Source organism: Rhynchophorus ferrugineus, unplaced genomic scaffold (genome assembly GCF_030347505.1).
Source record: "Rhynchophorus ferrugineus isolate W39M unplaced genomic scaffold, kcgeb_rfMv2 rfM2, whole genome shotgun sequence".
Lineage (NCBI taxonomy): Eukaryota > Metazoa > Arthropoda > Insecta > Coleoptera > Curculionidae > Rhynchophorus > Rhynchophorus ferrugineus.
In genome coordinates, this window is record NW_027472581.1 from 48181101 (window position 1) to 48199009 (window position 17909).

The 17909-nt window shown below is 31.8% G+C and overlaps 1 protein-coding gene across 1 annotated transcript; it reads left to right on the top strand.

Annotated features, from left to right (window-relative positions):
- The first annotated feature begins 3918 nt into the window (after positions 1-3918).
- LOC143191339 (odorant receptor 4) lies at positions 3919-17664 on the top strand. Its single transcript, XM_076396273.1, has 6 exons — positions 3919-4171; positions 10806-11049; positions 11109-11208; positions 11262-11366; positions 11422-11577; positions 17255-17664. The coding sequence occupies exons 1-6, from the start codon at positions 4114-4116 to the stop codon at positions 17306-17308; spliced, it is 717 nt and encodes a 238-aa protein (XP_076252388.1). The 5' UTR covers positions 3919-4113; the 3' UTR covers positions 17309-17664.
- Positions 17665-17909: the final 245 nt, after the last annotated feature.

Genomic DNA, 17909 nt, shown 5'->3' on the forward strand with positions numbered 1-17909 from the left:
CATTATTGTTTCTTTTTGTCCTATTTTTTTCCTATCATTTGATTAATTCTTAATTTATATTATATTTAATTTTGTAATTCCTTAAGTGGGCGAACAGTGTATATATAATATACCAGTCGTAGAATAACTTCTTAAACACCTTTATATTTTAACTTGGCTTATATATGTATGACTATAATTGTTTTGTCATACAATCCTTTACATCATAAATCACTTTAATCCCCAAAGGGTTACATTTATTTGAGGTACATTTTTAGTAATTTGGAAAAAAAATGATGGCACGCCAACACTATAATAAACTGTCTAAGATAATTTATGATAACAATTTGACATGACACAAAAGAACCGCGATACATAACTGATAGTAAAAATAGAGCTGTTTTAAATAATGTTCAGACTTATGTAGTTATTATATGATGATGTCAAAGTATAGTTTAAGTACAAATGCACTTTCCGCTGATGCTAATCTAATCTCAAAAGTAACTAATATGAAGTGTGAAAATATAATAAAAACCTCCACACCGTCTATACAACAACAAATATTGACAGTGTGTATCCGTATTTAGTTTTTCATGTATTTCAAAAATGCTAGTGTATATAATTTATACTTAATCATAATGTATCGACAATTTGAAAGTACAGAAGTCTTAAATTATAATAAGCTAATTTGCTCTCACAAAAAGACGACGATAATAAAAGGGTGATAATGTTCTTTTCACCCTCTAACAAATCTGTTTTCAAATACCAGAATCAAAGGGAATATCGAATATATTTTTTTCTAATATAAATACGCTCAAAATATAAGTTTCTTTTGTTCAGTTATTGTTCAAAATGCAGAAGAAAGAGACTTATGTTGACGATTTCTTTCAAGTAAATCGTTGGATTTTAAAATGTGCCGGTCTCTGGAGGCCTTGTAGTAAAAACAAATATACTCAAACAATTTACCAACTTTACGTTGTTATAGTTGTACTATTTGTCAACGTTTGGTTTACTTTTACAGAGTTTGTGTCTTTATTTTATACGTATAAAGATGAATATGCTTTAATCAAAAATGTTAATTTTTTCCTTACACATTTTATGGGAGCTGTTAAAGTAGGTTTTTGGTATTTCAAAAGTTCTTGTATGAGAAACATCATTAATATATTAGAAGATCCTCATTTTCATTATGAAAGTAATTTGGTAAGTTTTACTTCAAACTTGATGTGTGTCAAGATTACTCACTTTGATTTAGTAAAATGTCTAAAGCTAGTAGTGTTTATATTATCTGCTATCTATTCTTCGTCTTATCTTTGTTAAATGTAAAATAAAAATTGTGAAATATTATGATGTTTTGTTATCAATTTCACTTTAAAATAATTGAAATAACATTATAAATATTTAAAACTATACTGCTAGTTGCCATCTGCGTCAGATAATCTTGCGCTTGAGCAACGTTGGGAGTTTCCTGGTAAAAAAGAAAGACACTTTTAATATTTCGATCACATGCTTTTATTTGGTCAGAATATACAAAACTATTCTCTTTCTTGCAATTTCTTCATTGCGGATTATAATATGATCAATTCTATCATCCATAACAGCTCGTGGCAATTTGTTTCTGCTGGAGCGCCCAAGGTTGGTGTTTTTCTCTGATGTTGGTGGTTTCCCTCCAGTGGGATCTAAAATCTGGCTGATCTGAATGAATTTGGCTAATTAGAAAATTGACAATTGCACACCATTTTTTTCTTTAATTCTGATTCTATAGTTTGCAATAGCATTGTCATGCAAATCTACACCTCCCATGCCTTGGCTGTACTGGTGGATAACTTTTTATTGAGTGACTATAATGTGCTTTATTCCTTTCGGTTGTATCTCTTTACATTCATTATTGGCTTAAGGATGCCAAAGTTAGTAACGACTGTTACAACAGAATTGCCATGCCACCTAACAGCGAATACTTTGTTGTTACAATCAAATATATAATCAAAGTTCCCCTTTGGTTCACCCACTAGGTTTTCTCTCACTGTACCAGCTCCAAAGAATTTCATTTCAGACAACAAAGTAAGAAGATAATGGTTTGTTAAGAAGTTATCAAAAATATGGTATGATTTTCCGGAACTTTCAACAAGTTTGTTACAATCCTTTCACCTAAACCCAGGTTTTCATTAGTCTTCTGTGAAGCTCCACCATAAGGGTCAAACTAATACACATATCCTCCAACTGAGGCTATATACTACAGTTTAAATCCAAACCTTACTGGTTTCCCTCGTATGAAAATGTTAGCAGAATGACGTCCAAAATATGGCAGCATTTCTTCATCAATAGATATCTTATGAGAACATACACCAAACTGCATGAACCGTTTATTTAGTTCATTGAAAAAAATGTCTTGGAAAACTTATCATTAGCAGAAAGATGAATGTACTTCTTTATTTCATCAAATCAATTCCGTGACATTGTTTTGCGTATGAGATCCCTTTATCTTCAACTAAACTCCAGTAAAATTTTGTTTGACAGAGAGAGTGATAACCAGAGAATATAAGGATCAATAAAAAATTACGTGACATAACAAATGTGTGGTTGTTTTTACATTGGGCATATTTGATGGAAATATACTATGTCATACAGAATTGGTTTTTCTAAGAAAAGTTCAAACATTCGTATCGGTGTCAAATTCCCACTTGTTCTTTATTTCTTCGATACATTTGATTTTAGAATTTTCAGGAGTCTCAGTGTAACACACTTCAGCCATTTTGTTATAGGTTCCTTCTTTTTCTGTTTTGTTTTTTTCAGAAGTATTTTGTGTAGTTTCAGGTACAGGATTTTTGTCGTCTATAGTAGCATAAATTTCAAATGCCCCACCACATCTACTGGTAATTCATCACCACTGCCATTGATAATCATACGCCCATCTTCTATTTCTTCTTCATCAGTAAGTTGGTCTACTTCAGGAGGTATCATGACTGTATCAATGGCTTCTTCTGTCTTTAATTCCTCAAGAACAGCTATAATATCCTATGTTGTTAGTATTTTCTTTTTGTAGAAAGCCATTTATATGTTCTATAATCCGAAAATAGGGCAAATAATAAAATAATAATAAAATAAAATACGAAAGTCATAGTAGAATATTATAATACGATGTACTTACAGGTCTATCCTTCAAAGGTGACACAAACCTAGACATAATTCTTACAAAGCTTTTAGACTACCGAACACTTCATTAGCACCATATACAATACATACAATTCGAGTTTTTATATTTGAAAGCACAAGTCACGACTTTAACGTGTCACTAAACGAAACTGAGTTAGTAGGTAGGTAGGTAGACAACTTCCAACGTTGCGTCAAAGCAACGGATGATTTTGATACTTGAAATAAATTATTGAATAAAGATGTTTTCAGTGATTCTTTTTTCACGATGTGTTAATACAATTGCAAATCATTTCATTTTTAATCATCATTTCAATCATTTTCATTTTTTACTTTGAGATGACATTTATTGAGAAAAAATGGTACAATATACATTAAAACAAATATTCCACAACGTTTTCCTATATTTCTGATAATATGGTGATACCGTGTCGAAAGAATGGGGTTGGTTTGGTGATTTAACTATCGATCCATTTTCACAATTCTTCGGCATTTCGAAATCAAAGTCAGCCAAGCTGCACCGATCTGAGCAAATTAATATCAGAATGCGCTATGTTTACTTTGCATAGTTTTACTTTACTTGTATTACTTGTATACTTACTATATACTTTTCGTTTTTAATTTTTGGTTGCATTGAATAAAAAGCGGTATATCATTAACCCTGATCCACAAATTAAGTTAAATGTTGTCTTTTAGTACTAAAACGCAAAATGTAATAGAATTTATGGCACATATTATTTCATATATTCTTTACCATTTAATTCCAGTGTACGTTTTTAATATTCTTTTCAGAGTTTTCACCCATCTACTATATGGAAGAAATATAAATTTGTTGGTATCAAATATAGTATTCTATTTTTGGGTTTAGCTCATGCAACCCTGATTTCATCATATATACCAGCAATAAGTGCTGCCATAAAGCATATAAAGTATAATGGCGAAAATTCTACTACAATCTTACCAAAAACATTGCCCTATTATAGCTGGATGCCTTTCAAATACGATACTGGTTATACGTATTTATTAGCTATATTATATCAAGGAGGTATGTGAGTATTAATATTAACAATGGTTTCATAGGATAATCAAAACTACTTTTTGAAGAAATATCACTTTTTCTCAAAAATCTCGCACAGGTTTTATAGGCGCTATTGCTAACAGACCTATATCATTTCCAAATAATGCTAATCTTCAAACGATTTTTTTTATTAATCTCTTAGAACTTTAGCAATCTACCCGTGACCAATAAGTATTATTATATGATTTCCACTATACAATATAACTATCCTGACATGTAGAAGATCGCTTGAGTAAGTGATCTGCTGTACAACTTATAATCTAAATATTATTCTAGATACTATTCTAACTTATTTTAAGGTGTATCCTAACTTATACTAAAGGCTATTCTAACTTATTCTAGAGAGCTCACTCCATGTGTCTATTAATCAGTTCGTATGGTAGTTTGCATTTGAACCTATGCACTACACTGTCATCACGCACATTTAACTGTTTGGCGAGTGCATTGAGATGCACTAATAGTCTTTCAAAGTATTTCGCACTAACACTTCGAATCACACTCGTTATGGGTTCTAAGGAGATATCGCGCTGAATCAGTTTGCTGGCGGCGTAATACGAGGCATCGACGAGACTCGCAACCCTTTATTCTGGAACCTCTGGAAGATAGCTATATTAGATTTGCTAATTGTACCCCACATTTCAATACCATAAGTCCAAATGGGCCCGAGTATTGACTTATACAGCAAAACCTTGTTATCTAATGATAGTTTAGATTTACGTCCTATCAGCCAAAACATTTGGGTTAGTTTAAGCCCAAGCTGTTTGCGTCTTGTCACACGTTGTTTGCTTGCGGAAGTTCATGATTATTTAATTTTAGTGAGGAACATGTTCTTCTACGAAGGGTGACATGGGTAGATTTTGTGTCGTTTGCTTTGATACGCCACATTTTCAACCACAATTCAACTTTGTTAAGCTGAAGTTGGAGGTTTCTTGTAGCTGATATTGGATCCTCGTGTAATGGTAAAACCGCTGTATCGTCATATACAAATATACAATATAATACCTATACAATAGATATAACAATGGGCCAAGAACACTGCCCTGTGGAACACCCAAATATATTAGGTGTAGGTCAGTGTATTCGTCACCCTGTTTGACAATAAAATGCCTCTCTGTGAGGTATGATTTCAGCAGTTGAAAGTGCGTATGGGGCAAAAGCTTTTTCAATTTAACATGCAGTCCAATGTGCCACACCTTGTCGAAGGCCTGTGATATATCGAGAAATGCAGCGGAACAATATTTTTTATCGTTTAGGTTTTTATTAATTTGGTAGACTAATCTAAAGTTAAGTATATATTACGGAAGCCAAATTGATGGTTTGGAATAATAACCTTCAAACGATGCGTGTCAACATTATGTATTATTTCAATCATCAATTAATATCAATGACAGAAATACAGTCAAACATAAAAAGATCTACAAAATAGTCTTGTGAATCCGTAAAATTACGTTGTGTTAAATAGCTAACACCTTAAAAATATAAGATGATTAAAAAAAATTAAACTAAAACTAAAGTATATGTAAATTGGCGTTCAAAATGCATTTGATCACACATAACCGATTCAGAGCGTTGTTTGAAGCTGTTCAAGTGCAATAAGGATATCAAAACAAATAGGCGATAAAGGCGTGGAAAAGGAACTACAAGGAAACAAACAAGCTGTAGTATATGATCGGCTAGTTAAGTACCTGCGCACTTAAATAAAATTAATAACATATCGGTTGAGTTTGATTATGTAAATTTAGTTAATGATACTGTTCACATTATTATTTAAGCTATTTAAGCAATTAATCGCAATACGATTATTAATATTTTAGGATAATTAGTGGAATTGAAAAACTTAACTCAAAATAAAATCAACTCTTATCAATGGATACTTATTTTGCTTAAATTTACTGATATACGTTTTTTTTATTTTCTGAATAACTTAAAATAATATAACTAAAGCTGTCTTCGTTGGCGCGGTGGTCAAGGCGACAGGACAGTCCTCCTACTGTTCCGATAGTAGCCGATTCGAATCCTGTTGGGGCATGGACGTGCTTTATGTTTGTGATTGTGATTTTAAATATCTTTAGGACAAACGGTGGAAAATCCGACAAGGAATAACCATCCCAGTCACGCCAATAAACGAGGCTAGGTAAGACCGGATGTCTTCTGGGATGGTCTCTAAGTTGGCCACTGGCCAGTCGGTAGGCTTAATGCCGAGGACCGTGATTCGGAGCGGAGCCCACGTTAAACTCTAGGTTCAGATAAACCCTCAGTGGTAAAAAAGTTGCTTTAAAATATTAAGAAATATTTCACTAAAAATTTAACTTTATATTTTTCATCTAGTCGCATCTATGTATTTTGCATACTTTAAACATGAACAATATTGTATGCAACAGTTTCAGCAGCAATATTAATATATACAAATTTAACATACCCTATCAAACAGTATAAGGTTTCTTGGAAGAGGATATGTTGGTAGCTTTTTTGATATTGTCATATTTAAAATATATTATTTTTTTTATATTTTAAATTTAGTTCCCTTTTTCAGTGAATTTTAATTTGTAGTATACCAATAGGTAGTGGTGTTTAATATACTATAATAAAGCAAACAATTAGCAAATAATAAACATAACCAGATGTAGATTACCGAAATGGGCATGCACAGAACAAACCTATCTTATACTAGATCTTTTTTTGTTTCCTTGTAGTCTATAAAAACTTTAACGGTACATTACAACGTAACAACGAATGTTGTATACATTAGTCTTCAATAAAACTCCCAGAAAAAGTATTATTTGTAGATCAGAAACTTATTGCGTTTTATATTATAGTTTCCTTCGATATAAATATTTAAAAAAATTGAAATATGTATTTAGTAACGAAGCTTATTTTTAAATGAACGCTTATGAGATGATGTACATTGAAATAGTGACTGTTGTAAATTTTACTGTCATAGCTAACACTGGAAATGACTGAAGACGATGATATTAATTTTTTTTGTGTTTGACTATATTGGAAGCAGTTAATCTACATTACAATTCAATAAACCAACAATGTAAAAGAATGATTGAAGAAATATATTTTCATGATTAGAGCGCTTATTAAAGTGTCCAACCGTTATTTTTGGGCCTTTTGCTATATTTCATTGTTAATTAATATTATGATTTTTTATTAGATATTTAAATTAGTTCGTAGCTTATTACAAAAGATAGCGCATGTAATACTGCAGTAGGTATACAGAGACTATCGAGGAATAAGTCTCCCTCTAGTGTTGGAAAAATATACATGAAAATTATATAAATCAGAAAGTCTAAAAGAATAAGTATGATTTCAATCGAAATGCAGTTATTTATATAAGTTCTTATTAATTCCGTCAGTTTGAAGCAAGATATTAGATGCGGAAAGCGGAATATTGTCATTTTTATTCTTTCGGCTTTCCACCTTATACACGAAGCTTTGTATCTATAATGGTACTTTGGATCTATAATACCAGAGAAAGAAGTGACATCTACATCTACAATGGTTTACATTTATTGTCATTTGCTTCATTAAATAACTTTGTGGTGGGTGTCCCAACATCTTCACAGCGAAGCACTATTTAACATGGAAAATCTGAGTGGTATTGTTTCATCGGTGTTAGGCGCTTAACAATGTAAGACCGATACGAGAGCCTAATCTCTTTAGTACAATTGCGACTCCACCGGACTAAGTGTAAAAAATCGCATAGAATCAATCGCGACTGGTGCTACTTACAGAATACAAAACATCAGAGGGAATTGAAATAACAAACAAGTTCCAGGCACTGGAACACCTAAACGATACAGATATTGGTATAATAGAAAAGGAAATATTTGAAACAATTTTTTGGTTGATAAAAAACACAAAAACATAGCTCAGCCCAGCCCACAAATGTTTACCATTGGTAAAAGATCATAAACAAGCAAAAACTAATAGATCTAGAGAAATACCGAAAATTAAATAGAGATATCAGACAAAAAACTAGAATCAAAAGTCTACTGGAATGGTATAGCCACCGATGTAAAGGTTACGTGAATATCGGACGTTATACTAAACATTAAACACACCAATGACAATATTCAAAAAGTAGATGGAACCTTCGTAAAGTCACACAATGAGCGTCTCGAATGATGCAGGGATTTCTTCATACAATTCTGCAATAATCCACCACAGGCTTTAACAACTTCGCCAGCAATTGACATTCCAGAAACTTAATTTTTTGTTGACGAGCCAACAATGGATGAATTGCGAACGGCAGTAAAATCATTAAAGTGTGTTTAGACCGCTGATGTCAGTCTTGTTACGACAGAGATGGTCAAGGCCGGTGGGGAAACCCGGGAAATAAATTTGGCCGGAAAGAGTACCGTCAGCATGGAAGCAAACGATAATTGTACTTGTACTGAAAAAAGGCAAGAGTAAACAATATAACAATTATCGATTATTATAAGTCTCCTGTTAATTATCAGAAAGATGTTTATGAAGATATGCAGATCTCATAGAAATGAGACTTTAAAGAACTCGAGAATACAAGAAAAGAAGAATAAGCGGGATTTAAACTCATTTAAGGTTGTGCAGATATTTTAGCGCTACGTCTGCTGATGATGAGCTTTTTAATTGATTTTCATTCTACTTTCGACTGTATACAGTGGCTTTCACTGTGGGCAACTTTAGAAGCTAAACATATTCTAAAATTTATTAAGCCCCTTCAGCCATCTTATGCCGGTTCCGTTAACAGTGTGTGAGTGCGATATGAGCCGATGTTTGTCAAGAAGATATATCTCTACTGCTTTTCAACGTAATATATGATGATAGCGCTAAATCCGCTGATACAAACGTTAAGGTTTCTAGCATTCTTTATGATATAATCCGCAATGCAGAGCCATTATGTATAGTTCCGAAACTTGGACACTGTTACAGTTTGACATGTGTAAGCTTCAGATCTTTCTTATATGATGCCTAAGGCATATTCTACATATTTCTTCCGAGATCCTATTAGAAGTGAAGGCATTCATTTAAGATGCAACAATCAGTGCACAATAGAAGAACAAATTCAGAGACGCGGTTTACAATAGTTTGGACATATCTGCGAATGAAAAATAAACGAATTTCTCACAGACTTCAGTGGTGAATTCGACATTTGGATGGAAGATATAGCAAACAGCCCCTAAATAAGCATGAACCAAAATTATAGAAAGCGAACTGAAGAATTGGATACTAAAGTTATACGAGCTCAGAATCCTGCGGCACCTTCAGCAGAGTATTGGTTGAGAAGTAGACAGTCCCCCCAATCACCAGCTATGTAGTGATGATGATGATGAGTGAAACTAGGGTAAAAATGGTGCAATCCAAAAGATTACCAAGGAAAGCTAGCAGACGAAGGTAGAGATGATACTCACAACTACGACAGTAAGCTGCCAAGGAATAGCGACCACATACATCAATCATTTCTTCATGAGAATGACGTTACACAGCGCAAATAACACTCTGGTATCTTGTCTATCGTTTATTCTATATATGACCTGGCTTGACGAGTGATATGTTTACAATATAAGGATGTGGTTTATAAGAGAATACTATTGATTAGGCAGTGTTTTGCGCACCGTCGCTTCACCAAGTCGCCGCTTATTAACCGACTTCGAAAAAGGAGAAGTTTTATGTTCAGCTGTATATATATTTTTTAATGTATATTCGCCGATTTCTCCGTCAATTGTTGACCGATTTTCAAAATTCTTTTGTTATTCGAAAAAGTGCACTTCCAAGATAGTTCCATTGCAACTAAGTCAGGATCTGATGGGGGAAATCGAGGGAAACGCTTAAATTTCAAAGGTTGTATGTGCCTTTTTGTAAATTTTCACATATTTTTTATCTAAAATAATAAAATATTTGTGTATAATGTTATTGCTGAGCTGATGTGAGAGAAAATCGAAAGTCGTTCAGTGAAAAAGCCATTCAGTTTGCTTTTATAGCAACTATAGCATATAAGACCTCGTGGAAATACCGTAGGCAACTTCCTCTATGGTGTAATGAACACTAAAAAGAGAAAATAAAATATTTTTAACAAAAAAATTGAACCGGCATCAAAAAATAAATAAAAAACTCACTAAAAATTAAAAAATAATTGTTATAATAACTGAATAAAAATAAACAAAAACCTTATTTAACCTATCTACTACACGTATTTTATATTCTTATAAAAAATATATAAAATATTTTGTAAATATATTCTACTATATACACCCAATTTAAAATAGATTTTTGTATTGTTTGGGTTCTTATATTAATATAACCGTTTGGGTTCAGCACTGACGTCAAAGTTATTAGTTAGTTGGTAGTAGGTAAAATAATATTGAAAACAGATAAATAAATTTAGGTAGGTATTAAGCTAAATTGTTTGTATAGAGTAGTAGAATTGTATGTAGTAGATAGCTTTTTTGTGTTAAAAATTAAAAAAATTAAATTTGATTATTTTTAATATTTCGTTCGGTTTTAAGACGGTTCATTTTTTTTATTAATAATATTTTATTTACATTAATATAAAATGTTTTCAAGTTCAATTTTTTAACTCTACGCGTTTCATAACTTATTTATTACTTTATAGGCCCTATGTTTTCCTATGCTTATAGTGTAGTTGGAATGGATTCCTTATTTATGAATTTAATGAACTGTGTAACTGCAAATGTACACATAATTCAAGGTGCATTTTACACTATTAGAGAAAGATGCGCATCTCGTTTAACTAAAAACAAATTTCACACTACTAAACTACTAGAATCAACGGAAATGGCGAAGGAAATGGACACAGAAATGGAAAAAATAATTAAGCATCTACAAACAATGTTTAAGTACTGAAAACGGAATTCGAGATCAAATTTGGTTTGTTTATTATGTGATCACTTTTTAGATGCTGTCATGAATTAGAAAGTATGTACAGTATTGTAACTCTGTGTCAGGTCACAGCTACATTGTTCATTTTATGTACCTGTCTATATTTGGTTTCAATGGTATTCTGATTTTGGTAGTAATTATTTTGTATGATGCTTTTATTATATTTTAGGCAACTCCATTTAGTAAACAATTTTTCGCCGAGTGTGTTTATATGGCTGCTATGTTCTTTCAACTATATCTTTACTGTTCATTCGGTAATGAAGTTACATTAAAGGTGAATACCGAACAATCATAAAAACATAATTGTTAACACATACAATGAAAATCAGTTTCAGGAAATACCATTCTATTTATGGAGCAGTAGTTGGCTAGCGACAACTACATCATTTAAGAAACGGATGATTTTTACTATGATGAGAGCTAAAAAGCCGGTATATTTTACGGTTGGGAAATTTACTCCGCTAACTTTATCTACGTTCGTTTCTGTAAGTCAATTTATTAATATATTGGGTGCAAAGTTTCATCCAAAATATTATATTTCCTTGGAAATATATTAATTAAGAAACATTTTTATTGTGGCATATGTTAATAGGAGATTAATAGATTAATACATTTTTGGGTTATAACTTGAATTATTCCCTAATTAATGGAATAATGGAATCTATATTATTCCTTCTCTTGAAGAAAATTATTTTTTGTATAATGTGGGAACAACTAGAAATCACACGTACTATACTTTTACAATGATTTATTGATTTTTGCGATGTTTTTTTTGCGTGAAAAATGCTAACATTTTTATTGAAATTTATCTCATGAATGTTTACATTCAGTTTCGAAGCGTAAGTATTGCATTCACGGGACTGCTCATTTATTTAAACTAAATAGGCTCCATTACGCAGGTACACACGGTTTTGTGAAGTGAACCCAAATCAGAAGCCCATTTTTAAAATTGGTAGTTTTCAAAATATTCAATAAATTCATTATTTCTATTTTTTACTATTAACGGCCAATTATAAAGTATAAATCAGAAATCAGGAACAGAGGTTGGACTGAGTCTATTATACTCTTTGGAATATGTTTCACGCATTAGGGTCTAACAATAATCGTTTTACTTAAATAGGCGAAACCGAGGAAATGTTTTGCGTGGTCCAACTAATGCTGGCTCTGAGACCACTTTTTCGGTTGGTTCATTTGAATTATTAACGCGATTGTTTGTTTATGACGCCATTTTTGTGTATCTGACATAAAGTACGAACAGCATTAAGATACTTAACTAATATTAAAATTATTTATTATAAATTATTAAATTAATATTTTGGCTTAAGGCGATAGGTGGGACTTTTTTATTTTTCAATAAGTATGTTAAAATAAATCCATTAATACAAAATAAAATAATATAATTCATAGACCAACAAGACGAGTTTGACTTTATAGACAAGATATTATCTCACGATTGTTTTATTATATTGTTAATAGCTATTAACAAGGAGCTCCTTAAGCTGTCTCTTTAACTCCTCGAATTTACCATAACAAAGCACAGCAGTAAATTTATAATACATTTATAGTAATATCGTACATTTTCATTTTGGTTTTTGTCCGTTAAAGTATTACGTATAACTGTAGAAAGTGACGTCAGATGTCAACGTGATACGTATTAAATCCTCAACAAATCAAATACATTCCGAATAAAATATTCTCTTTACAGGTGCCTGTAAGCCTTACAGCATCTTCCTACTGAGGCCACGCAAAACAATTCTGAAATTATGTGTATTAAGTTAACACTTTAAATATTACTCTATGTTTGTCCGAAAATCGTTGGTATCGCCTTTCAATTTTCGCTATATCTTGGTAGAGCCATTCTCTTTGTTCGTCTCTCGTGCCTCCTAAGTTTTGAAGAATAAAATTAAAATGTGAATGCAGAAAATATGTTTTGAGTTACATTCGAGTTCGAATCTTGTAGTAATTTTACAACAAATTGTCAATTACGTGCTTGTACCCGATCATTTGTGGTTGCCGAGAGAGTTGTGAATAAAACTTTGAAACGAAAACAAACCTGCAGCTTCATCAGTCGTTAAACATTTTGTAAACTTTTCGTCAGTCATTAGTTTTCCAGCAAATATTCCTTCTTTGATTTTTGCGTATGACAGTTTTGGAAATAACGTGGTTGAGTACTGAAAAGCCGATTAGGAGCCTTGATAAAGTTTTTAAGAAGGCCAAGTTTAATGTGAAGAGGTGGCAATAAAACTTCATGTAGGCTCACAAGTGGTACAGAAGATACATTTTGTTATCCTGGCTTATAATGGGAACTACTTGGGTACACCATTTTCATATAATGATAATAAATTGCATGCCCGTCCCACAAATACAAAAACACTAAAATTCGTGAATACATATTGAATCCCAAACAGTAGACCTATAACCTGTAACTTTAGATTGCTACCAATTATCCTCATTGTATTTGAGTAGTTAGTTTGTAGTGCGTGAGTAATCGTAATGGATGGTTTTTTATTTCCAATGTGGACCAGAACTATCTATGAATAAACGCCATTTATTTCGATCATATGCTATATCTATCACATCAAATAAACCTTTGATATCATTGTAGAAATATATATCATTTTCTTTTCCGAAAAACAACATGGCGTGATTTATAATTCTGTTTATAAACCTGTGTTTTAGAGTCAAGATGTTTCCATTATTGCAACTCTGACATATCAAGTTCTTAAGACATTTTTCGCACTTGCGCCTGGCAATTGATTACTGTCCATATGTTGAATTGGTTTCGACACTGATTATGCGTCTGGATATTTATACTGTGCATAAATTTTGCTTTTGCATTTATAACAACGATATTCAATGAGCAAAAATAGCAATCACCTACATGATTTTTCTGTTCTCTCCATAACGTTAACAGAGAAAACGAAAAGTATACATTTTCACCAAATGACCACCTGTGCAACTTATTCTGAATGCGTTGCAAAACAATTTTGGTACCCATGGCTTGTCAGTATTTAGTACAGCAAAAGCAACTACTTCAAATACGCATCTTTGAATACATTTGCCATTATTTTTCCACGTTTGTCGAGCATATAACATCCAAATACGTAACAAAAACATTTTGAATCGTGTTTACAACGTTGTCTCTGCATTTTCACATATTTCGAAACATTATTACATCAAAAAAAGCCAAATGATGTTTAATGAAACTAAAACTAATCTTGACATAGGGATTAAATATCTGAGTTCAGGGCATTAATTCATTCAGTTCTCATGTGTTCGGGTTTAAAACTTACTGGCGTGACTGGGATCATTATCCTTGTCGGATTTTATACTCTTACCTAGGAAAATCACAAATATTAAACAATCACAAACATAAATTTACGATCATGCCCCAGCAGTATTCGAACCCGCGACTATCGCAACACTAGATGGACTATCCTGTCGCCTTTACCGCTGCACCACCAAGCCGGCTTTAGATACTTTTACTATTACTGGTTGAAAAATTACTGTTATTTCAACACTATACGGTAGCCACTTGAAGAATTCATAAAGAACCTTAAAAATACAACGAGTTTTTAATCAGTTTGCCTTATTGAAATTAATGATTCAAAGCAATTTTATGGCTCAAAAAAAATCTCCTCATTACTGATTTATTTATCGTGTAAGTCTTTTCCCAAGAATTTCGTCGCTTTTTTAATGATTAAGCACCTCACCCTCAACTTTCACATAACAACTACCAGAACAAAAACAAGAGAGCAATTTCAACAGAGGGTTTTGACAAATACGTTAAAGTAAACTGTACACAATATGTTGATAGCACATTTTCCCTTATCTTCAAATGCAAATAACTTTCTAGACAAGCGCAAATCACCACTGCACCAATTTCTATATCCGTACACTCAAATTGTTACCTTTTCAACATTTTTTCATTTCTGTATTTCCTGGGTTATTTAAAATTTGCCATCTATCGAAATAAAAATCGTCGCAAAAATGCGCCAGAGGGTTAAGATTTTTTCAGTAAAACCATGGTTACTGTGTACACATCAATCAGCAGAATTTGCGTAGTTTATTTTGGAAAAGCCAAAACTATTATTGAATTATTTCAGCTTTACAAGGAAATTAAACCACATCCATCCTATTACCTCCAGCCATTATTTGCTATTTTTAAATATGACAAAAATGTTGTGGTAAAATATAATAGCTAAAATAGTAATGAATAAAACATGGATTGCAGTATTATATATCGAAATCAAAACAGCAGTGCGCTGTTTGAAAAGATAACAAAAGTCATACGACAAGTGAAAATACTGACCCATTAAATGTTGGAACTGAGAAAAAAACGTATTTGACAAAAAGAACAGGTCAAATCTTGCATTAAAAACATTATCAGTTATATCGCTTCACAAATTATCGATAACAAAATATCACTAATTGTATTCTACAAATTAGCAATAATTTACTTATTTGCCATTGTCAAATTCACACTCTCAGAAATTATTCTTTAAAATATTTGAATGAAATGAAGGGCTCTATTTATAATATAAATAAATTATTAATTTGATAAATGTAGGATTTGTTGTATTCCAAAAAGCAAGGGAACTATTCTCTAAATTTCCGGTCTTTTGCCAATATTATGTTATTGACAGATAGGTATCAAGTAATAAAAAAACTGATTTGACATTTGAAAAATTAAAGGAGCCTCAATAAATGTATACAAAAATGTAACGTGATGGGTTTAAAATTAAAAATAAATAAGTATAAAAAAACTGAAATTAAAGTATGATATTAGGTGCTTGCATGTATTCTGACCATTTCACTTTAAAAGGAATTTATTAAGAACAACTGATACATTATGTATTCATCAAAATATTTCCAATAGCCAAATAAACGATGGGGATTTGAAAGCAATCCGATTATCGATCCATTTTCACATATCTTCAGCATTTCGAAAATGTGTTGCATCGATATGAACAAGTAATATCAGAAGGCACTATATTTGATGAGTACATTGGGTGCGACAGTACTTACACAGACAGTGCATCTTTCATAACTCCTGCAAGATGTGGCCAAGTGTTGTCATGCAATAGTGAAAACTGTAAATCATTGTTATCAATTGCTAAAATGTCTGAAGTTTGTTTCCTTCCAAAACTTCTTCAATTCACTATCTTCTAAGTTTTTTACTCCAAGCTATTTTTGTCATTGACGTCAATATCACCACTTTTAAATCGTTAAAACCAAAAGCGATAAATAGAATATAACGGAGCAGCAGCACCATAAGTTTCTAAAAGTATTAGATGAGTTTTGCCAGCAGATTTTTTAAATTAACCAAGAAAAGTAATGAAAGTAATGTTGGAAATTCAATTTTGAGCATTCCTTGATTAGTGTCTATATACACTGTATAACTGAATAATAATAAAAACTGTTATTTTATTCAAACAAACACATTGAATTTAATAGTAAGGTTAGGTTGTCATCTTTCACAACTCTTGCAAGATGTGGCTAAGTGTTGTCATGTAATAAACTAGACTGTCTGAAATTTATTTCGTCCCATAAGTCCTTTAATTCTTTATCTTCTAACTTTGTCCTCCTAGCTATTTTTTGCCATTGACGTCAAAATCATCAGTTTTAAATCGCTGAAACCAAAAGCGACAAAAAGTTTCTAAAAGTATTAGATGAGTTTCGCAAGCAGATTTTTTCAAATTGACTAAGAATAATGAAAATAATGTTAAAATGCAACTTTGACCATTCCTTGATTAGTGCCCATATACACTGTATAACTGAATAATACTAAATGTAAAACTGTTATTTTATGTAAACAAATCCATTGAATTTAAGAGTAAGGTTAGATTGATTATCATTTATTTAAATTGATGCTGCAAATTTTCGACAATAGATATAGATAATCAAAATATATACAAGCACGTAATACATCGGTAAATTCTATAGAAAGCAGAGTTAGAGGGACGCGAATTCGTGCCTGAGTTACCTGAAAATTAAGTCAAATTAAATACTTGAACATTTCTTCCTTTTTTTGGAAGAATAATAAAGAAATTTAAGCACAAAAAATATATTTATAAAAATAATGTGAAAATAAATATTGTTGGAAGAAAACTTTGCACTCAATAATTAAAAATCATTTATACCAACTTTGTTGTATTTTAGATAATTAAGACATCTTATTCTATATTTGCTTTAATTAAAAATACATCTCTGTAAATCTCAGTATTATTGGGGAAGGAAATAGAAAAATAAAAACCACTTAGAAATGATACATATATTTTACACGTATTTATTATACTTATTATAGATTATTACACGTGTTTTCCCATAGAATATCGCAATTACTTGTATTGATTGCTTGGTATATTAAAATGATGTTAAAATAAATAGAAATGCCTAATAATCTTATTTTATTTATTGTTATAAAGTTATAGACAAATATTTTCAAAACTATTAAACGTAGTTTCTTTTTTTGTTATAAAAATCCGATGTCTTTTTTATTTTACCAAATAGAATTTTTTTGGATATGACTTACTCTTTTGCATCGCACCAGTGGGAGTGATCAACATGGAGACGATCCAGACTAAAAGACATCCGATTTTAATCAGCCTTATTACTAACATGAATGAGTTCCGTGCTAGCTCTCGAAGAGAACGGTCGTGTCCGGTCCGCCGAACCTATCTGCGCTTCCGAGAATTACCCGAAACTTTCTCTGAGACGGTCGATCCGTTATCACGTTTCCACCAGTGCCTACGCCAAAAAAGCGTCTGTAAGCGCTGAAAAGGCGTATTTACAGACAAGGCAATGGCGTCATGAA

Excerpts from the sequence above, each read along its gene's own strand:
- LOC143191339 (XM_076396273.1), top strand. The coding sequence starts at position 4,114 with ATGCCTTTCAAATACGATACTGGTTATACGTATTTATTAGCTATATTA. Across the intron at positions 11,050-11,108 it reads CATCTACAAACAATGTTTAA|ATGCTGTCATGAATTAGAAA; the intron begins GTACTGAAAACG and ends ATCACTTTTTAG. Across the intron at positions 11,578-17,254 it reads CTTTATCTACGTTCGTTTCT|ATAATTAAGACATCTTATTC; the intron begins GTAAGTCAATTT and ends GTTGTATTTTAG.